The sequence below is a fragment of the Pogoniulus pusillus genome, chromosome 10 (genome assembly GCF_015220805.1).
Source record: "Pogoniulus pusillus isolate bPogPus1 chromosome 10, bPogPus1.pri, whole genome shotgun sequence".
Taxonomy (NCBI): Eukaryota; Metazoa; Chordata; class Aves; order Piciformes; family Lybiidae; genus Pogoniulus; species Pogoniulus pusillus.
Window position 1 is genome coordinate 28,353,162 of NC_087273.1, and position 22,529 is coordinate 28,375,690.

At 42.0% G+C, this 22,529-nt stretch overlaps 1 protein-coding gene across 1 annotated transcript in view; it reads right to left on the minus strand.

The window, feature by feature from the left end:
- LOC135178814 (dynein axonemal heavy chain 5-like) overlaps positions 1-22,529 on the minus strand; it is a 196,248-nt gene that overhangs the window by 81,713 nt on the left and 92,006 nt on the right. Inside the window, exons 52-60 of the mRNA XM_064150074.1 lie at positions 20,373-20,579; positions 19,074-19,403; positions 17,339-17,545; positions 17,009-17,251; positions 16,293-16,447; positions 11,219-11,883; positions 9,228-9,508; positions 8,689-8,904; positions 5,322-5,489 (exon numbers count right to left, since the gene is read on the minus strand). Of these exons, the coding sequence (XP_064006144.1) occupies positions 5,322-5,489; positions 8,689-8,904; positions 9,228-9,508; positions 11,219-11,883; positions 16,293-16,447; positions 17,009-17,251; positions 17,339-17,545; positions 19,074-19,403; positions 20,373-20,579 (2,472 nt within the window). The remainder of the gene's footprint in view (positions 1-5,321; positions 5,490-8,688; positions 8,905-9,227; positions 9,509-11,218; positions 11,884-16,292; positions 16,448-17,008; positions 17,252-17,338; positions 17,546-19,073; positions 19,404-20,372; positions 20,580-22,529) is intronic.

Consider the following 22,529-nt stretch of genomic DNA (forward strand, 5'->3'; position numbering starts at 1 on the left):
GAGAGCCAATGGCATCCTGTATCAGGAATGGTGTGGCCAGTAGGACAAGGGAGGTTATTCTTCCCCTGTACTCAGCACTGGTCAGGCCACACCTTGAGTGCTGTGTCCAGTTCTGGGCCCCTCAATTCAAGAGAGATGTTGAGGTGCTGGAAGGTGTCCAGAGAAGGGCAACAAAGCTGGTGAGGGGCCTGGAACACAAACCCTATGAGGAGAGGCTGAGGGAGCTGGGGTTGTTTAGCCTGGAGAAGAGGAGGCTCAGGGGTGACCTCATTGCTGTCTACAACTACCTGAAGGGAGGTTGTAGCCAGGTGGGGGGTGGCCTCTTCTGCCAGGCAACCAGCAACAGAACAAGGGGACACAGTCTCAAGTTGTGCCGGAGTAGGTATAGGCTGGATATTAGGAAGAATTTCTTCACAGAGAGAGTGATTGGCATTGGAATGGGCTGCCCAGGGAGGTGGTGGAGTCACCATCCCTGGAGGTGTTCAAGAAAAGCCTGGATGAGGCACTTAGTGCCATGGTCTAGTTGACTGGTTAGGGCTGGGTGCTAGGTTGGCCTGGATGATCTTGGAGGTCTCTTCCAACCTGGTTGATTCTATGATTCTATGATTTCTAGGAATGAGTTAATTTTTGCACACTGCATTTACTAAAACATAAGTCTGTATTAATTAGTTTTCACAAGCTGTCACATTAAAGATAAGTGAGGCTCTGAGTCTTTGTTAAGATGCAATTTTTAAAATATTGGATGGACTTTGCAGGTGTTGAAGAGAATTTATCTCCTGGAACAGCAGTTAGGATAAAGCAGCTTGATTAATTCATTCAATAAACCTGCTTTTAGCACTGGATGATTTAGCCTATGCTAGTCCCTTATGCAGTTTAATTGTACATTTATTTTCAATTATTTTTCCAGCATCACTCCAGTGGTTCCTGCAATACCTCCTGAATACTTTAAACATTTGCTCCCCCTGTCATCTCCAGTTCTAAAATATTTGTGACTGTTGCCATAGACCTGACAATAAGCATCACTTTGCTGAGAAATGCATGTTCAGTTTTTTTATCTGATGGTGTGACAAGAATGGAACTACTTGAATACAAAGTTAAATTTATACATAATCTTAAGTCATATATATTCAAATAAAACCTGTAAGAGCTCTTTTGCAGCTGTCAGAGTAGCATCTGCATATGAAGCCACTCTTTCCCCCTGGGTCTTGCTCTTTTTTTATAGCTCTCAATAGTCACATTTCAAATCCTGTTTTCATTAGTGAACACCCCATTATTTGAAAAGGAAACTGCTATTTATATATCACAGAAATATAGTCCTCTCCATCAGATACCTGAGTCAAAATGCCATGCTTTTAACAAATTTGAATGAGATCTGCCTGGACATACTCAAAGAACATGCCCAGAGTTTTGAATATACCATTGATACACAATAGGAACATAAGTGCAGCAGAAGCATAACTGATTGAATCTATTTCTTCAGAAAAGAGCCATAAAATCTCCTGTAGAAGCAATGATTATAAATCATTATATAAATATTCAAAGTTCTTTTAATATGCTCATAAATGAAACATTTTCAAGACAATGAAGCTATCTGTAGGAATGCAGACAATGGTATCTGACCTCTTTCTATTATAGCTCAATGTTAGAACAGAGTTCTATGCCTGATGATTTCTTACATTACTATATATACACTCACACATAGCAGTTTGATGTTCCATTTTTTTCTTAGAGAGCTGAATTCCAGCTAAATTCATTGAAGAACACTTCTGTGCCAAGAATGGTCCCTCCACCCCCAGATTCTACTGAGACCACAATGAGCATGCTCCACTTCAAAGACCTACTTGGAGGCATCCCATGGGCTAAGACTCTAGAAAGTGGGGTGCCCAAGAGAGCTGGTTAATATTCAAACCTCACTTCCTCCATGCTCAAGGTAGGTTCATTTTCTTGAGCAAAAAAAATGAGCAGAGGAGGCAGGAAACCTGCATGAATGAGCTAGGAGCTGTTGCAAAAACATCATGTGGAAGGAAGAACCACAGAGAGCATGGAAAAAGAGACTGGCCACTTGGGACAATTATAGAAATGTAGTCAGGGCAAGTAGGAATGCAATAAGGAAGACCAAAGTCCTCTTAGAATTAACTCTTGTAAAGGAAAATAAAAGAGAACAAACAGGGCTTCTTCAAGTACATTAGTGGTAAAAGGAAGAAAACAGAAAACGTGGGCCCACTACTCAGTGAGGTGGGAGCCCTAGTAACAGAGGATGCAGAGAAGGCAGAGTTACTGAGTGTCCTTTTTTGCTTGTCTTTACTGCATCAGGAACAGTGTGGCCAGTAGGACAAGGGAGGTTATTCTTCCCCTGTACTCAGCACTGGTCAGGCCACACCTTGAGTGCTGTGTCCAGTTCTGGGCTCCTCAATTCAAGAGAGATGTTGAGGTGCTGGAACGTGTCCAGAGAAGGGCAACAAAGCTGGTGAGGGGCCTGGAACACAAACCCTATGAGGAGAGGCTGAGGGAGCTGGGCCTGTTTAGCCTGGAGAAGAGGAGGCTCAGGGATGATCTTATTACTGTCTACAACTACCTGAAGGGGCATTGTAGCCAGGTGGGGGTTGGCCTCTTCTCCCAGGTAACCAGCAATAGAACAAGGGGACACAGTCTCAAGTTGTGCCAGGGTAGGTATAGGCTGGATGTTAGGAGGAAGTTGTTGGCAGAGAGAGTGATTGGCATTGGAATGGGCTGCCCAGGGAGGTGGTGGAGGCACCGTCCCTGGAGGTGTTCAAGAAAAGCCTGGATGAGGCACTTAGTGCCATGGTCTAGTTGATTGGATAGGGCTGGGTGCTAGGTTGGCCTGGATGATCTTGGAGGTCTCTTCCAACCTGGTTGATTCTATGATTCTAAGACCAGTCCTCGGGAATTCCAGGCCCTGAAAGTAAGAGAGAATGCCTGGAGAAAGGAAGACTCTGCTGATCATTGAGGACTGGATTAGAGATCATTTGGATAAACTGAACATGCACAAATCCAGGTGCCTTGATGGGATACAGCCACAAGTGCTGAAAGAGCTGCCTGATGTTGTTTCTCTGCCACTCTCCATTATCTCTGAAAGATCATGGAGAATGGGGAAAATGCCTTAGGAGTGGAGGAAAGCCAATGCCACTTCATTCTTCAAAAAGGGCAATAACGAAGACCCATGAAACTACAGACCAGCCACCCTTACATCCATCCCTGAAAAGCTGTTAAGCAGCTCATTCTGTAGGTCATCTCTAAGCACATGGAAGAAAAGAAGGTTATCAGGAAAGGAAATCATGTTTGACCAATCTGATAGACTTCTATTACGGTGTGACTGAATGGGTAGATGAAAGACAGAGCAGTGGACATTGTCTACCTTGACTTCAGCAAGGTTTTTGACACTGTGTCCCATTACACCCTCATAGGTAAGCTGAGGAAGTGTGAGTTAGAAAGGTGTATGCTAAGATGGATTGAACAATGGAGTGAAGAGGATTTTGACCAACAGTGCAGAGTGCAGTTGGAGACTTGTAGCTAGTAATGCTCCTCAGAGGTAAGTACTGGTGTGCTGGTTTGAGGTTAATTGGAATATTCTAATGAGAGAAATTAGATCATTGGTTGTAAAATAATAATAATGATAGAGTCTATATCATTTATGGGTTTGATGAGAGGGATAAAAAGCAAAAATGTAAATAATTTGTCCCTCTTTGCTCTGGAATGCTTCTCCCTTTCATATCCCCTTTGCTCTGCTCTAATATTTTCCACTAACAAAGTAAGCTTTGCTAATTGTTTTGTCCGTCTGGGAGAAAGAAAGAGTGGCTTTGAGCCCCTTTTGGGCAGTTTCTTTGTCTGGGAGGGAATTTGGATTTCTGTATTATTTCTAATTTGTATATCATTGTAAATACTTATAAATATTTTGTGTATATATGCTTGTACATTTTGATTTAATGTAAATAGAGCTTTATCTTACTTCCAAGCTGTCTGAGCTGGTCTGGTAAATTTCAAGACAGGGGGAGGGGGGGAAAGTTCCTAGCCCACCACAACTGGGTCCAGTCTTGTTCAGCATCTTTATCAGTGACATCTATGAAAGGATAGAGTGTACTGTCACCAAGTTTGCTGGTGATAATAAATAGGGAGGAGTGGTTGATATACCACAAGGCTGTGCAGCCATTCAGCAAGACCTGGACAGACTGAAGAGCTGGGCAAAGGTGAAGTCCAACAAGGCTAAGTGTGGAGTCCTGCACTTGGGAAAGAAAAACACCCCACAGTAGTACAGATTAGGGGTTGACTTGCTGGAAAGCTGTTGCATGAAGAAGGACCTTGGAGTCCTAGTTATCCATAGGACAGCAATGTGCCCGTGGGGCCAAGAAGACCAACGGTATCTTGGGGTGCATTAAGAAAAGCGCATCCAGCATGTCAAGGGAGATCTTTCTCCCCCTCTACTCTGCCCTGGTGAGACCACATCTGGAATATTGTGTCTACTTCTGGGCTCCCCAGTTCAAGAGGGACAAGGAAATACTACAGAAAGTCCAATGGAAAGCTATGAAGATGCCTAAGGAGCTGGAACATCTGTCTTAAGAGGACAGACAGAGACCTGGGGCTGCTTAGTCTGGAGAAAAGACTGAGGGGATATATTAATGTTTACAACTATGTAAAGGGTGGGTGTCAAGAAGAAGGGTCCAGTCTCTTTTCAGTGGTGCCCTGTGATAGGATGAGTAGCAAAATATATAGGCTGGAACACAGGAAAGTCCACCTCAACATAAGGAAAAACTTCTTTGCTGTGCAAGTGATGGAGCACCAGAGCAGGCTTCCCAGAGAGGTTGTGGAGTCCCCTTCTTTAGACTTTCAAAACCAACTTGGACATGTTTCTGTGTGGCCTGCCCTGTGTGATCCTACTTTGGCAGGGAGGTTGGACTTGATGATCTCCAGAGGTCCTTTCCAGCTCTTACCATTATTTTATTCTTTGATTCTGATTCCCAGGTCAGTAGGACTGAGGAGGTTTTCCTGAAACCACAGTGCCTAGCACCAAGTCCAGGGGCAGATATCATCTCAGTATCTTCTACCTGCAGATAGCCAGGCTCTATAAAGAACTGTGATGAAAACTGTGTTCACACAAGTAACAACTGCACCATAGGGTAATCATGGAAGAACAAAAATTTGCCAGGACATATTTAACCCCTGTGTGCTTGACTTCACAGCTGGATGCAAAAAAAAACAAGAATCTCTGGTTACTTGTGATCTTTTTCTGCCAAAATAATGCAACACTTTTCCCCCAGTTGACTGTAGTTATCCCTCAGAAAAATAAAATTAGTAATATGAAATACCTTAAGTGGAAGAACTTCTTTATTAATTCCATAGAAGTAAGCCATTGCTTGTGTCCATGAGCAAAGACCTGCTACATTTCCACACACTTTTTTAGCAATCTCCAGATTATAGTCCTCCATATCCAAATAAGGCTCCAAAAGTTCCACAGTTTCTCCTGTAATTGTGTCCTAGTCAATGGAAAGGAAATTTGTTTTTTGAGATGGATCCCAGAATAAAGTCTTCATAGAAACATTTTTCTTTTTAAGAACATGGTGCTACACTTCATGCTGATGATACTCACAAAACAACACTGTTGCCTTTCGCTGTTATAAAGGACACAGCTTCAGTTGTTTTTTGTGAAACCAAGTGAAAATAACTCTATTTCCACTGCAGCAGGATGACTTGAGTTTGCATTTTATATCCTTATTTGACCCACAAGAATTAGAAACATTAGTTGTAGCTCCATGACAACTTAAGCTGATCTAAGTTATTGTTGCTAAAGCATTCTACCACCTCTCCTCCTCCCCTCAACCAGAGGTTCTTATGAAATGCTCATCTTCAGTACCATCACCAATGTTCTGTGAGCTAGTTTGGAAACTCATATGACAGAAATGTACACCAGCAAATTAGTGATTGGTTTGCCTGTAGTTCTTGTAGTTCTCTGAACAACCTAACCATGACATAAGACAGGCACCAGTACGAACACAGCTAAGGGAGTCAAACACGCAGCTTTAAGAAAGCAAAGGGCAAAGCTCCAAGGCAGTGACTTCACTTCACTCAAGCTAACCCTCTTCCTTAACCATAAAAGCAATTTATTTCAGCTATTCATCTCATTATTCTGACCTCATATTTTTCCTCCTCTTCACAATCTATTGAGAACAAGAAAATCCTGATCTTTGATGATGGTGGTTAATCTGTAATTACGTAAGCAGCAGAAGAAAATGGAATTCATCTACTTAACCAAATTAGAGAGTAGAAGGGCTTAGATAGGGTAACAATGGTTACCCAACAACAGAGGCATTAAGAATATTTCCCTTTTTTGGCAATGGATAAATATTTTCAGTGCATCTGAAAATCATCTTCCACTGATCCTGTCAAGTAGTATATCCTCTTCCTTCTTTCCTGCATAGCAGAAATGACTGTCTTGTACTTGCCTGAACCCTTACTACTATAATAACAAAGACATTCATGATATTATTTTTAAGACTGGATATGGTGATGTTCTCACTATAAGCATTTGCTAAAATACAAACTAGTGCTGGACAGACATCAGGAATGGTGTGGTCAGCAGGAGCAGGGAGGTCATTCTGCCCCTGTACTCTGCACTGGTTAGACCACACCTCGAGTACTGTGTTCAGTTCTGGGCCCCCCAGTTTAGGAAGGACATTGAGATGCTTGAGCGTGTCCAGAGAAGGGCGACGAGGCTGGTGAGAGGCCTTGAGCACAGCCCTACGAGGAGAGGCTGAGGGAGCTGGGATTGTTTAGCCTGGAGAAGAGGAGGCTCAGGGGTGACCTTATTGCTGTCTACAACTACCTGAGGGGTGGTTGTGGCCAGGAGGAGGTTGCTCTCTTCTCTCAGGTGGCCAGCGCCAGAACGAGAGGACACAGCCTCAGGCTGCGCCAGGGGAGATTTAGGCTGGAGGTGAGGAGAAAGTTCTTCACTGAGAGAGTCATTGGACACTGGAATGGGCTGCCCGGGGAGGTGGTGGAGTCGCCGTCCCTGGAGCTGTTCAAGGCAAGGTTGGACGTGGCACTTGGTGCCATGGTCTAGCCTTGAGCTCTGTGGTAAAGGGTTGGACTTGATGATCTGTGAGGTCTTTTCCAACCCTGATGATACTGTGATACTGTGATTTTCTTACTCAAAATTATGAGCAAACTGGCAAAGGTGGGCTAAATCTCTGTTCAAGAACTTCAAAACCACCCTGTTTTTCCTTCTAAGTAATTAATTTTAAACCCAAGGAACTATTGTGTCTACTAGCCTTCCTTGTCTAAAAATATATGTAAAGAATAAAACTTTCACAAACAAGTAAGCAATGAAGTCTACTCAGAAGTCCAGACATGATGAGCTTTCATCTCATAAATACCCAGTCATAGAAAAAAGAAAAGAGGCAGGAGGGCACTATGTGAAGTACTACAACAGAGACAGAAGTAGTCTAGTGTTCTCCACCACACTCCTTAGAATTACTTCCTGCCACAACTTGGTCCCACTGAAGTTAACCTGACTCCTCCAAGTAAAGCTATATGTGTTGCAAACTACCAGGAAGAACATGTATATTTTTTATAGAGCACTGAAAGTGGAAGCCTCATTCAAAGGAAGTTTGAGCAAGGACTGCATAATTAGTCCCCATTATCTTTAAATTCAGTTCCTCTTCCTGTTTAGTGAAGAGAGCATTTGGAAAAGTGACCAGATAGACAGTCCCAGGAAGAGACTGCCTACAGAGGCAGTGCAACCTTCCACATCATGCCTTGCCAGTGTGTCTCACTGGGGGAGACGGCTCTTTGGGACAATGAAAATGGTGTTTTCAAGCCTCACTTGCACAGCAAAAACACTCCAGTAGCTTAGAAAAGGCACCAGCAAAATGAACAGCTGCAGCAGATTGAAAAATTAGTGTACAAACGAAAGAGAATGTTCTGCAACATTGCAGAAAACCCAGGTTCTGCCAAAACCCACTGGCTGGTTTTCTGAACTTTAAAGCTGGTCTGTGATGCTGCCATTCCCTATTCTAGCCAAGTTCTTTTTCTGGTCCAGCTGTCTATGATAACTTTCTTCACATCTCTGCAGAGAAATTTCACTTATCTCACAGTTCATTGAATCTCGCTGTAAGTGGGACAAGATATAAAAACCTGTGTTTGCTTTTGTTTTTCCTACAGTCAGTACTGAGGTTCTAAGTTCACTATGCATTTGACTACTTTTCTAGTGAAAGAACCTCCAAAATTCCCAAATATCTCAGTATGTTTCCTGACAAGATGCACATCTTCTCTTGTAGTTCATCCTAGCTCCTCACCAAGGAGTTCTGGAGATGGAACTCTAGTGCCATATATGCAAGCCACCCTGGTAGCACTGTAGCTGAGCCATTTGAAAACTCAGCAGAGTGCCCTTTTAAGGCAAATTCCTACTGAGAAGCAGATGCTTCCTGAACAAAGCAAACACTCAGCATTTCAAGATTGGATCTAGTGCTTGGGATACTTGTGTCTGCCATCAAAACTGGGCAGCCCAGGAAAAATATTACTGAAGCAACAAAATCATAAGAATGGAGAGGAATACAGTAGCAATGGCACCTAAAACTACTAGCACATAAAATCCACATCTGTTTCAAACTACCTTTGAAGGCAGAAGACATTTTCACATGATCATGTGATCTATAAATATAGTGCCACTATTCATACCTTCTGGAAAGTGAGCAACATGCTAAGAAATCCTGAATTATTCATTAGCTTCAGAGCCTCAGTCCATGATGGCTTCACACATGGGCGTTCTTGATCAAGTGTTACCGAGTCTATTTTCCTTTGGAACAGGAGTAGCACACAATCCATAATTCTCATTATCAAGTGAGGAGGTTTACCCAGTTTGCGAACAGTTGCAATGTCAGAAGGTTTTATTGTCTGAAAAATTGGAAAATAAAGTAATCCATTTACTTAAGCAATCAGTAGACTGTAGAGAAAGATGTTTCTCAGGAGGGCTCTGTATGTAATGCGAGTGCTGCTGGTTTGGAGGTCACTCAGAAAGAGTGCTGCAAAAAGTTCTTAGAGGTAGTACCAATCAATGGCTGCTTTATTAGTTACCTTTTCACAGCCTGAGTTTGAATAACAGGTCAGTGCTAGTCCTTTCACAAGTTATTTTTCATGAAGTCAGGAGTGTAAGCCATTTTATCACAGACAACAACCACTAACTATATATGCACATTCAGAATATCTTTGATTCTGACCTGCAGGGCTGCCTCAGCTTCTTCCAATGCAGGCCTTGCAGCTTCAAGCTTCTCTTCTGCTGCTGCCTTATCAATGGCAATGTCATCCACGATGGCCTGAGCTTTGTCTTTCACCTTTTGCACTTGCATTTTCACCTTTTCAGCAGCTTGGGCTTTCATAGTTACTTCCAGTAAAACTTCATCAGCTTTTTTTGAAGCTACATCCAAATCTTTCTCCTTTACCACCAACTCTTTGGAGAGCTGATTTACTGAAACCTCAGCTTCCATCAGTTTTGCAAGACCTGTGTTGAACAAATTCCATTTTAGTACCAGGAAAACCTACTGAGACAAAAAACATCAGTGAAGAAATCTGGATTTCTTCTGAATCTGAATACTTAAGTGATCCCATTTGTTGAACAGCAAAATCAAGCAAGGGCAATGTGTAATTTTTATTTAATTATTTTAAAGAAAACTTTTCAATGGGTGAGAGTCTATAGAAACTGTCAGTTGATGACTTGTCTATTCTCACATATGAGATGGAAATATTGAAAAGCAACAGGATTGTGAATGGCACTCTTAGGAATTATTTGTGCAATTTCATAAATCCATAAGAAGCAATAAACTGTATCCCCTCTACAAAACAAAGAGGAGGAACCTGGCATACTGAGTCATGCAGGTTAAGATACAGGGAAACTAGGCTGAGCTTCTAAATTCCACATGACATGGAAGTCCAGAGGAGATGAGAAGAAACTATAGAGCCTCTTGAGTAATATATGATGCTCCAACAATTTTGTCAAATGATAAGAAAATAACCTAGAAAAGCTGTGAGTACAAAAATCTTCATCTATAAAAATGCATGCATCTAAATGTAAATGCATCACATACATCATTCTAATCCTCACCAAAAAAGCATTTGTGTTCCTTCTAGGCACCCAGCCACACTCTACCTATGGAGATATGCATGTGAAGCTCAGTTACACAATTGGCAATTTAAGTTCACATTCACTTCTGAACACCATTCAGTTTTGGAAACTGTTTAATTGTTCACTGTGTAATTCCTTGTGCAGTGCAGTATTTTGGAAATTTTACATTTAGCATAGAACTGTTTCTTTAAAAGATTTTCCAGAAGGACGGAATAGGAACATTTATTTACTTTCCCTCAGATTTCCTAGGATCTCAGTAGCTCCTTGGCATGCATACATATTCAAAGCAGAAGTTTCAGGTACTTTAACTGCAAACTAATACTATTTTCAAAACTCATCTGCAATATATGACATTCGTAAAGCTCACTGAAATAAAACCTGTATGTATTCCACAATCACACACCACACCACTGAAAACAGAAGCATGATTCCAAATCATAGAACCATAGAATCAACCAGGTTGGAAGAGACCTCCAAGATCATCCAGTCCAACCTATCACCCAGCCCTAGCCAGTCAACTAGACCATGGCACTAAGTGCCTCATCCAGGCTTTTCTTGAACACCCCCAGGGATGGTGACTCCACCACCTCCCTGGGCAGCCCATTCCAATGGGAAATCACTCTCTCTGTGAAGAACTTCCTCCTAACATCCAGCCTATACTTCCCCTGGCACAACTTGACACTGTGTCCCCTTGTTCTATTGCTGGTTGCCTGGGAGAAGAGGCCGCCCCCCACCTGGCTACAATGCAAGCGAGCTCACAATTTAAATCCATTCTTCTACACGCTTTTCAGTATCACAGTATCACCAAGGTTGGAAGAGACCTCATAGATCATCAAGTCCAACCCTTTACCACAGAGCTCAAGGCTACACCATGGCACCAAGTGCCACATCCAATCCTGCCTTGAACAGCTCCAGGGATGGCGACTCCACCACCTCCCCGGGCAGCCCATTCCAGTGTCCAATGACTCTCTCAGTGAAGAACTTTCTCCTCACCTCCAGCCTAAATTTCCCCTGACATAGCTTGAGGCTGTGTCCTCAGATTTTTCTCACCTTTTAAAAACCAAAGAAATAAAGATGTTTTTACAGTACCTGTCTTCATGCGTTCAGACAAACTTCCAACATTGGCAAACTTCTCCTTGTAAATAGCTTTGTAGCCTCCAATGAAGGACAGGTAAGATTTTGGAGTCACAAATGTCCGTCGCCTGTATCGTTCAAAGTATTCAACGCATATTTCAGCTACAATATCTTGAAATGTTCCCATGGTGTTAACAACACTCTGCTTCACTTCATCTGTGCACTCAATATGGTAGGAAACTAAAAAATGCTGTGCAACTGCTACAAGAGCATCTTTAGGCCAGCGCTGGAACCAGTCCACAGTACAGCCTGAAATCAGCCCTGGAAATTTGAGTGCACGACTTCTGAATTTTTCTCCAACAGGAGAAAAACAAAGAACCACATGCAGGTTACTACGGACTCGAGAAAGGAAGTAACTATAAAGATTTTCAGCGGTGGGCATACGCCTTGGGTACTCCTTCTTCATTTCTGGTATCAGGTCTTGCGTGATTTCATCTATTTCATCTCGTGCAAAAAGATTTGAGACTTCACCTGAAGCCAAAACATTGTTCATGTACTCAAGAAAAGATTCATCTCTGATTTCATTGTCTGTGAATATAAAGACAATGCCCTTTCCTTCTTGCCCAGCAGTGCGGTACAAGATTTTCAGATCATCCAAAAGGTTGTTGGTGGCATATGTTCTGCGATAGAAAGGAATTTTAGATAGAGGGAATAATAATCACAGATCATTTTAGGAAACACTTATCATCTGGCTCAGCTTCATTATGGCATGAAAATAATCTAAATAAGGAATTAATACTGTATCTCCTTAAAATATTTTCACAAAGTGAATGATCAGTACTATAAATCACAGGGAAGGAGGTGAAGTCAAAAGAATAACATGTTGGAAGACAAGATGGTAGAGAAATACTATATCTAAGGTAATTATCACAGTATCACAGTATCACCAAGGTTGGAAGAGACCTCACAGATCATCAAGTCCAACCCTTTACCACAGTGCCCAAGGCTAGGCCATGGCACCAAGTGCCACATCCAACCTTGCCTTGAACTGCCCCAGGGACGACGACTCCACCACCTCCCCGGGCAGCCCATTCCAGTGTCCAATGACTCTCAGTGAAGAACTTTCTCCTCACCTCGAGCCGAAATTTCCCCTGGCACAGCCTGAGGCTGTGTCCTCTCGTTCTGGTGCTGGCCACCTGAGAGAAGAGAGCAACCTCCTCCTGGCCACAACCACCCCTCAGGTAGTTGTAGACAGCAATAAGGTCACCCCTGAGCCTCCTCTTCTCCAGGCTAAACAATCCCAGCTCCCTCAGCCTCTCCTCGTAGGGCTGTGCTCAAGGCCTCTCACCAGCCTCATTGCCCTTCTCTGGACACGCTCAAGCATCTCAGTGTCCTTCCTAAACTGGGGGGCCCAGAACTGAACGCAGTACTCGAGGTGTGGTCTGACCAGTGCAGAGTACAGGGGCAGAATGACCTCCCTGCTCCTGCTGACCACACCATTCCTGATGCAGGCCAGGATGTCACTGGCTCTCTTGGCCACCTGGGCACACTGCTGGCTCATGTTCAGGCGGGTATCAATCAGTACCCCCAGATCCCTCTCTGTCTGGCTGCTCTCCAGCCACTCAGATGATGCTGCTTTGCCTCCCTACAGATATACATCCTTTATTAGAACCACAGGTTAATACAGCTGGATTAAGTTGTCAAATAGGTTCTAATATCTGTAACTGTTATGTAAATACAGATGGATTATCTTTCAAAGCTATTGAGAGCAGGTTAAAACTGATCTACCCTGCTGCAAATGCAGACCATAACTGGTTCCTTCATTATGCCTCATGTAGCTGATGTACGCAAGTAAGAGTCAGATGAAGTCCACACAAATTCAGATACAGATTTCAGATAATGAAATTTAAAATTAAGTTAGTAAAATGGCAGATTTTGCCTGTTATGTTCTTAGCTAAAATTTAGTATCTCTTTTCTTTGAAACCATTTTCTTGTTTCAAGAGTCTCTTCAAAGTAATAAATAACGCTTGCAATACACAATTAACCTGTTATTCAGTATTCAGTAATACTTTATTTTTATATTAAATATACCACACAAAGTCTTCTAGCTCCATCTTACCATTGCTCTATAAATACCCCTAATGCAGGCACTGTAGAACTTGTGAAGTAAACTAACTCTTCAGTCTGCATGTTTCAGATATAGTTATGAGGTGAAGGGTTGCACAGGCCCCAAATGACTGTGTTTACAGATCTATTCATGCCCAGACATGTTGTCCCCTTGAAAGGCGTTGCCCTGCCTAAGCTTGGGCAAAACAAGTTAAGAGGGACAAAGAGGGACAATAGAACTGGTGCCTTCAAGTCTGGGTTGCCTGCTTGAAGGTTGAAGTAAACACCTTGTGTAAGCTCACGCGCCTAGGGCGGGGAATCCACCTGAGCCCTCTCCATATTTGGGGGTACCGGACCCCCAGACTTCACCTTATTTGGTATGTTTTGGCCTGTTGCCAAGCCCTCATTGGACAGAATTGTGGCCAAGGACCACCAATCTCGGAATCAAAACTCATAAAAAGGGACAATTCAGTGTCCCTGCTACCTCGCTCCTTGCTCCTCTCCTGCCACCTTCCTCCACCTACTGCTCCTAGCCGCTTCCAGCTGCTTTTGGGGACCATCGCTGCTGCATGACTCCAGCCCACGGCACCAGCCCAGGGAACTGACCAAGGCGCTCCCGGCCAGCTGCCGCTCCAGCTGCCGTTCCCAGCTTGACTGTGCCCGTGGAAGCTCCAGACAGGGCGCCCCAATAACCCCTGAGCTAATCTATTCAAACCCACGATATTTGGGACCATCGAAACTGACTCCAGCCATTGAGTAACTGAGCAAACTCAATCTAAGACAGCATAAACTCTCAATAACTTACCAGTGGCACTTTCATGCCACAGACTCTCTTCCTAAATCCTTTCAAACCTCTGCTAAATTCCCAATTTGCTGTATTTAGACATTCTGTAATATAATCTCGGAACCGCATACAAAGAACTTGTGTGGGGTAGCTGTAAATAAGTTTGGGGAAGGGGGAATTCCTTGTGTATATAATATTAAATTATTTAAACCCTTTTAAATTCAGCCTCATATTTCATTCCCCCAAAACCCAGATGAACCCCTTCACAAGAAGTTATTACACTGATTTGTGGTACTCTGATAATAATTTCTCTATTCACTCAGAATTAGTGCCATGGTCTAATTGACTGGATAGGGCTGGGAGATAGGTTGGACTGGATGATCTTGGAGGTCTCTTCCAACCTGGTTGATTCTATGATTCTATGAATAGCAGTCCATGTAGCTGAATACTCTTAACATCAGCAATGGGAGATGCTACATGGAGAGAAAACATAACCTAGCATCCACTCTTCACTGCTTACTTATTCTTACTCACACCATATTAATAGTTGTTGTATTTGGACTGTTAGAAGGTATGTTCATCTTACCCTCCTGGTGTTCATTTATGAACCTGCTGATATTGTCTTCCTACACAGTCTTCTGTAGCAAGTTACAAAAGATGATCATCCACTTTGTAAATACACATTTTCATCTACCTTCTTCTAGCCCACCTTCACTTACTTCAGTAGAAGAACTTTTCATAAGTGACTGAAATATTTATTTGCCTTATTAATGCATTTTGAATCTTGCATGCCTAGGGACTCTATTTCTGACTACACCTTTTTTTTTTTTACCCCTTCTTTTTTTTATTCCCACTGTTCCCTCATCCTGCATCTTCCATCACAGGAAGAAGCTGTGATATATCTTCTTTCTCTTTCCTTTGATTAGAAACTTCATAACATTCATAACATAGGCTGGGGACTGAGTGGCTGGAGAGCAGCCAGGAGGAAAGGGACCTGGGGGTACCGATAGATAGTAAGCTGAAGATGAGCCAGCAGTGTGCCCAGGTGGCCAAGAGAGCCAATGGCATCCTGGCCTGCATCAGGAACAGTGTGGCCAGTAGGACAAGGGAGGTTATTCTTCCCCTGTACTCAGCACTGGTCAGGCCACACCTTGAGTCCTGTGTCCAGTTCTGGGCCCCTCAATTCAAGAAAGATGTTGAGGTGCTGGAAGGTGTCCAGAGAAGGGCAACAAAACTGGTGAGGGGCCTGGAACACATAGCCTATGAGGAGAGGTTGAGGGAGCTGGGCCTGTTTAGCCTGGAGAAGAGGAGGCTCAGGGGTGACCTCATTGCTGTCTACAACTACCTGAAGGGAGGTTGTAGTCAGGTGGGGGTTGGTCTCTTCTCCCAGGCAACCAGCAACAGAACAAGGGCACACAGTCTCAAGTTGTGCTGGGGTAGGTATAGGCTGGATATTAGGAAGAAGTTCTTCACAGAGAGAGTGATTTCCCATTGGAATGGGCTGCCCAGGGAGGTGGTGGAGGCACCGTCCCTGGGGGTCTTCAAGAAAAGCCTGGATGAGGCACTTAGTGCCATGGTCTAGTTGATTGGTTAGGGCTGGGTGCTAGGTTGGACTGGATGATCTTGGAGGTCTCTTCCAACCTGGTTGATTCTATGATATGATTCTATGATATTGTAACACTATATGGAAGATTTCTCAATGTATAGAGTAGTTTAAAGACTGAAATACACTTCTGGCCCTCAGTCCTTATTTTAGTAAACCCTACATCAAAAGAGAACAGACTGGAGGCAGTAGTTACCCCTAATCACTTCAGATTTCTACAGCTTCCTAAATTCTAGCACCATAAACTATGAAGTCATTGACAGCAATTGCAGTAATACACTCTAGATACATAAGCATTTACAGAAAAATTACTATTCCCTTGGCCATCAGCATTTTCCCACTAGGCTGAATGCACCAACAGATTATTCCATGTTACCTTTAGTGCAAAATGGTGGTTTAGTGGGATTTCATAAGAGCGCCTTGCAGACTCAAATGCTGAAGGCATGACAGATTTCTTGTCAATAGCACAAAGGCAGCAAAACAAAGACCCAGAGTCTGTCATCTACAGACAGCGCATTTGCACAGATGCTTTCCATTGACTTTCATTTCTAAGGCAAATTAAGGAGTGAATATCTACACATACTGCATTGTGTTACCTTGTTAGTGTAATCTGAAAGCTCTCGTATCCAGCAATATAGGACGTTAATCTGACCAGACTCTGTTTTCCAGATCCACCCACACCCACCAACAGCGCATTTCCTTGTGGAGTACGGATGATACGTGATATTTTAATCAAATGGATGATTGCATCCTGTGTATTAAGAGAAAAAGGGATGAAAATATGTAAAAACAATATAAGGAAGCAATTCTAAGCAATTGCCTCTGAACAGTGAGATGACCTTGCTGGAGCCTATGACAAAGCATCAATCGTGTACTGATCAAAACCAACAAGAGATATCCCTCTGACTTCAGTGGGTATCAGCACTAGCCCAAGACAAATGTCCTTGTATAAAGGTCATATGAAGCAGTACCATAAACAGTGGTTATATGAAGTGTTTCCCTTAAAAGGACAGAAAGAAAAGTAGAAAGGATGTGGGTCAACATCCTCCCCAAACCTTTTAGCTGAGCTCTTTACAGGCTCAGGAGAAAGAAAAGAAGAGGAGATGCAAAGACGTGGAATAATCTGCAGGAGCTAAGGCAGCTGGGAGACAGCAGCACAGCTTCAGAGTTTATTTGTAAGGCTCATTGGACACAGGACTAGACAGTGTGAACTAGCCTCAAATTGATTTGATAGAAACATACAAGATCCATGTACCAGTAAGTGCAAAAGACCAGGCAGTTTCTGTATTAATATAATTACAGGCACTAATACCTTGAAAAATACTAAATCCATCTTTGATCCTCTGATGGTTTCATTGTACTGTTGCATGAACATCTGTAATCTTTCAGCCAAATAATCCAAAGATGGGATTGGTTCATAAATTTTAGGAGCCCTCAACTCTGCATCATCAGGTTCATCTCCAGTAGCTTCTGGGACATCACGCAGGAAATCCACAAAGTATAATTCTGTGGACTTATCTTCAAACAGACTTTTACCATGCTCTTCGGATGCAATCTACAACAATGCATTAAGGATTGTTTTACTTACGAAACATTTAATTGGCCTCCTTCTGTGGCAGATACTGGCAGACTCTTTGCCTACCTTTTTCATCATGTCTTCAAACCACTCTTTATCACTTTGGCTGATAAACCTGTCTGCAATAACACGTCTGCATTCGTGCTGGAACAAGGCTACCAAAACATTGATCGTTTGGCAGACTTCTGAAGTCACTGTAAGTATTCCTTGCCAAATGCGACTCAGGTCTCGTAAATTAAAGATGTAATGAAATTTAGCTGGAGTTGGTAACATCTACAAGATAAATGTCATATGCTGGAGTCAGATAACTACTAAAGAAAAATATTTGCTATGCAGCATTAGATCAATATAGACATTTTTCACAAACTTCAAAATCAGTATTGCATTAAAAGCAGAGATGCATGCTTGATATTCAAGAGGCAGCAGTGAAAATGGAGAAATGATGATAGCAATGACCATCTCTTTAATCTCACATAGACTTCTCTTGAGTGTCTCCAAAGCTTTCAAGTCTCAGGAGCATGCACTGAAGGGTAACCAAGACAGATTAGTTAATGATGGCATTGAAGGCCACAGTAAAAATGTCAACAGTGGTGTTGCCTCTGCTATTCTCTCCGGATCATTTTTGTAACTCTCTTTTGTCCCCTCCAAGAACATGCAAGGAGTAGTTCATGAGGAAAAGAAAAAGTAGATGAGGAAAGGCAAAGAAAAGAAATCAGAAAAATATAGGAAAAGAGCATTTAAAAAAAAAGACACAACTTAGCAAAAGCTACCCTTTCCCTATACTTAATTAGCAGTAATAAGCACCATCTCTGTTGAATATACTAGTCAAAACTTGGTTGGTCAACAGTTTCACTAGAACTCACTCTATTTCTCTGTATAAGCCAAGTTTATTTCTACAAATGAGTTGTTTGGGCAATTCTGACCAATCTTCTCTGGACTAGAAAATATCATTTACCAAATGCATCTTTCCACCACTTTCCCCCCTGCTTTTTATTAGAAGATCAAACTTGGCAAATTTGTTGTAATCTTACTCTTTAATTTTCAAATTTCATTCTACACATAGAATTTATTTTCTATTTCAAAGCAACATTTGCTTGAGAACTGCAGTTAAATGTTTTTACAGTGTGTTTGAAATAGAGGGAGTAAATATTTAAATCATACTGAATATCATATTTCATTTGTTTTGAACTGATTCCCTCTTTGCTAAATTTGACTTCTATCCTTTAGTTCAGATCTTTAGTGTCTCACAATCCCAAACATCTTTTACAGAAGATTCCTATCTATCGTTTTAATTAATGATTCAAAATGCCCTTGACATTTGCTGAACCAAAGTCCTTCTCTATCTTTCTATCAGCTGCTTATTGTATTATACTTAGACAATGTAATTATATTAGCTATAGAAGGCACTGCATATAATAATGGTTTTAGTCAGCTAATTAGGTGCTGCTAGCACCAAATTCAGAACAGAGTTATCAGCCAGCAGTTACACATACAGATTACAGCTTCACAATATGAAGTATGAATACTCATGGCAGTACAAAAGACCTGAGTTCACAGGATCACAGGATGTCAGGGGTTGGAAGGGACCCAAAGAGATCGTTGAGTCCAACCCCCCTGCCAGAGCAGGATCACACAATCTAGCTCAGGTCACAGAGGAACACATCCAGACAGGCTTTGAAAGTCTCCAGAGAAAGAGACATCTTTGAGGACCCTGTTCCAGTGCTCTGTGACTCTGTAATTATGGTTTTGTTGCTTTGTCACAGTACAAATGTTTCCAAGGCTTCTTAAGAGATGATTTTACCTTTGCTTTTGTCATTTGCCAAATCTTTCGGCTTGTGGATACTAACACTGAAGCCAGTGTACATATTTCTGCAGGGAAATGTCGTTCTTCACAGAAGTAGCCTTCAGCTATTGTTCTGAATATCTTGTCAATCGAGAAACTGGACGGCAGAGTGCAGTTGTAGATGATGAACTGGCGTTTCAGGCGCTGTGGAATGTCATTCCGACCTCCCCCAGGGTGAATCATAGCAGCTACAAATTGGATGTCAACCACATTGGTGAATTCTCCTGGCTTCTCCAAATTGTAGAAACCTTTCTGTTCCATCAGTTGTCTTACAATCTCATTGGTGATCTAGTTACCGCCAAAAGGAAAGAAATGGAGCAGTTAAGTGTTTCAGGAGTCTTGACTGAAGAAAAAGGCAAGTGGAAATCTGCAGTATAATACATTTGTAGACAGAAGGAAAGGCACCTCTTATCTTTCTTAGTTTTAGGTATTTTACTGGACACTTTAGCCATTTATAAAGTCTTGTGACATGGTACCAAGCGCTCTGAAGCGGTAGATTGGCTGCATGTAAGCTTCACGGGCTAATTAGTTGTGGATGTGAGGTCAGACATTCAACTGGATTTCCATAATATAAATCTATGAAAATTCAATACTTCAGATTCAAGGCAGACTATATTCAGATTGACACATGCACTTAGATAGAATGGCTAGTTTAGCACTAAGTATAGACATGTATTTGCATGTACAGAGGCAGAGAGATAACAGGATTAGAGAGCTATACTGTCAGCACAAAAATTACTTCTTCTCAACAGTAATTCTTCTGAATTTAAGTCAGATTTTCAAAACACAGCCTATAAGTATTTTCAAAATGGCCTATAAGTATTCATTTATCAGTATCTCAAGACATCGTGCTAGTTTTAGATGTCAACTGTGATGTTAGATTTCACTGTACTTTAAAGTCCAGAGCAGATGGACGAAGGAAAAGTCCCTGATTGCTTCTTGGATTTGCAAGTTTCCTCTCCCAGTGTTTCTGGGAGTGTTTGTTAGCATGGCTAATATGAAAATGATGCAAGCTCTATATGTAAGTAGAACAAAAGGCTTAAAAACTACAACAACTGCACCAGGTGGAATGATGCTGAGCCTAAATTTTGGGACTGACAGCTGTCTTGAAGAAATTTCTTTTAGTAGATGTACTTGGTCTAGTCCACATCATGATAGTTTTCTCCTAAACCTTTCTATTATTGCACCATACAAGTCAGCACTTCCATCAGCAGCAATAGTAAGACCACCAAATCCCAAGTGGTAACATCTTTTTACCTGATCCCCCCATTCATTAATCACAGGCATGTTGATGTCATCAATAAAGACAGTCATTTTCTTTCCTGATGGAGGACCATACGTGGTGCCCATTCTTTTATCTATGTAACTTTCTATGCTCCTTTGAAACATATGTGGAAGGGTTGCAGAAGAAAAATTTAGGCATTTGGTCAAATGAACATCAGGATCATACTTGCTTGTGTAATCCTGTAAGATAAATTAGTTTTAAGTAAAGTGCACCAGTAGCTCCATATTGATTCAGCCAAAAGCAGCCCTGAGAAAAAGATCAAACATCTACAATAGTCCTGCTACTACTTCAAAATATCAAAGAGCAGTTTGAGGTAAATATATCATCCCTGGCCTGAAATTCTAACACTTAATGTTTCGAATAAAGCTTTTAAGTATTAAAAAGTGGCTTTGCTGGCAGGATTTCTGACCTCACAGGGAATCCTGAAGGACAATGATAAAGGCCTATGCTGCAGCAGTTCATGGAGGACTGCATCCCAAGGAAGGACCCCATGTGAGAGCAGGGAGAAGTGTGAAGAGGAAAGAAGAGCAAACAGGAGCTGTTATCGACTGACCCCAGCCCCCATTCCCCATCCTTCTGTACTGCTTGGGGTGGAAGAGGAGTGTAGAGGATGGAGTGAGCATGGCAAGAAGGGACAGGTGAGGGGTGGCTGGTTTTAGTATTGTTCTTTAATTTTTTTTTTCCTACCATTCTATTATATTTTTATATAATATAGGTAGGAAAACCTATATTCCTACCTATATATTTATATAGGTAGGAAAAACTAAATCAGTTTTCCCCAAGTGTGCTAGTTTGAGCCTAGCTAGAATGTTTCAGTGAGAACTAGATTACAGGCTGTGAAAAGGAGCCTAATCTGGGTGATTTCCAAAGTGTAGGGGGGCAGGTAATAGCCAAACTGTCACACCAGGTCAAGTCTGGTTTGCTCATGGTGGCAATTGCTGAGTGGTCTCCCTGTCCTCACCTCAGCCTCTCTTGAGGAAAGGGGCTGAAACAGTGCCTGGAAGGGGGACTTGCACCTGGCCAAGGTCAAGTCAGAATAATTATGTACACACAACCATGCAAGACACTTGTGTTTATTCATTAAAGTGTTTCAGAATCCTTACATGGTAACTGTAATAGTCCATGGTACATGAATGAGAACTGCCTATGAAAAAGAAGAGGTTATTTAATGGAATTATTTTTGCTAGTTAGACTGTGAGAATTTTCAGTTCTACCATACCAGTTTCACATTAATTCTGGATTTTTGCAATTCATGAACTAACAGCACAGAGAGTAAAAGTCTTAATTAACACTTGATTATAAATTCTTTATTTTGATGTATACTGATGCCCTAATGATGATTACTTCAGATTAACTCAGATTATTACCTAAAGTGTTCTCTTTTTTTTTTTTTACTTTTTCATGGCACCAGCTGCTTATATACAGAACTTTCCTTTCACAGTATCATCATCAGGGTTGGAAGAGACCTAACAGATCATCAAGTCCAACCCTTTACCACAGAGCTCAAGGCTAGACCATGAGGTGCAGGAAAGTGAAAGTCTACAGAAGGTGAAAGCAGAAGGGAAAGAATTGTGAAGGCAGTTAACTTTCACGTCTAACCTTGAATGAGATTGAATATCTACTGGCATTGTGCTTCCTTGTGTAAGGAACATACTCTGCTCTATAGAATAGACACGAAGTAAGCACTCCCAAGAATCAGCTGCAATTATTTTTAGGGACAGGAATAGCAGCTGAAGGCTGGAGGCTGCCAGTATCTGGCCGAAATCCAGTATGCGGCGTATTAAGACCACCACCCGGACCCCGCCTCTTCACTCTGCTAAAATAGTTCTCCAGCTGGTGCCAGGAACAGAGGTTGACATTACACCGGCATGCGTGTTGGCATCAACAGCTAAGCTGAAAAGGTAGGATTAATGGCTTAATTGGTATGACTCACTTTATGCCAGGGCTCAGAGAACACATGGCTGGCGGACACAAAAAGGCTCCGGATTTTAAGAAAGCCAAAGGTCAGTTTAGGGCAGTGTTTTTCAGTTATCTTAGATTTCAAGACCTCTACAAATCCTCCATTTTTGAATGCTGAAAACCATTAAAGCTATTACAGGTGTTTTTTTTTTTTTTCAAATAATAGATGC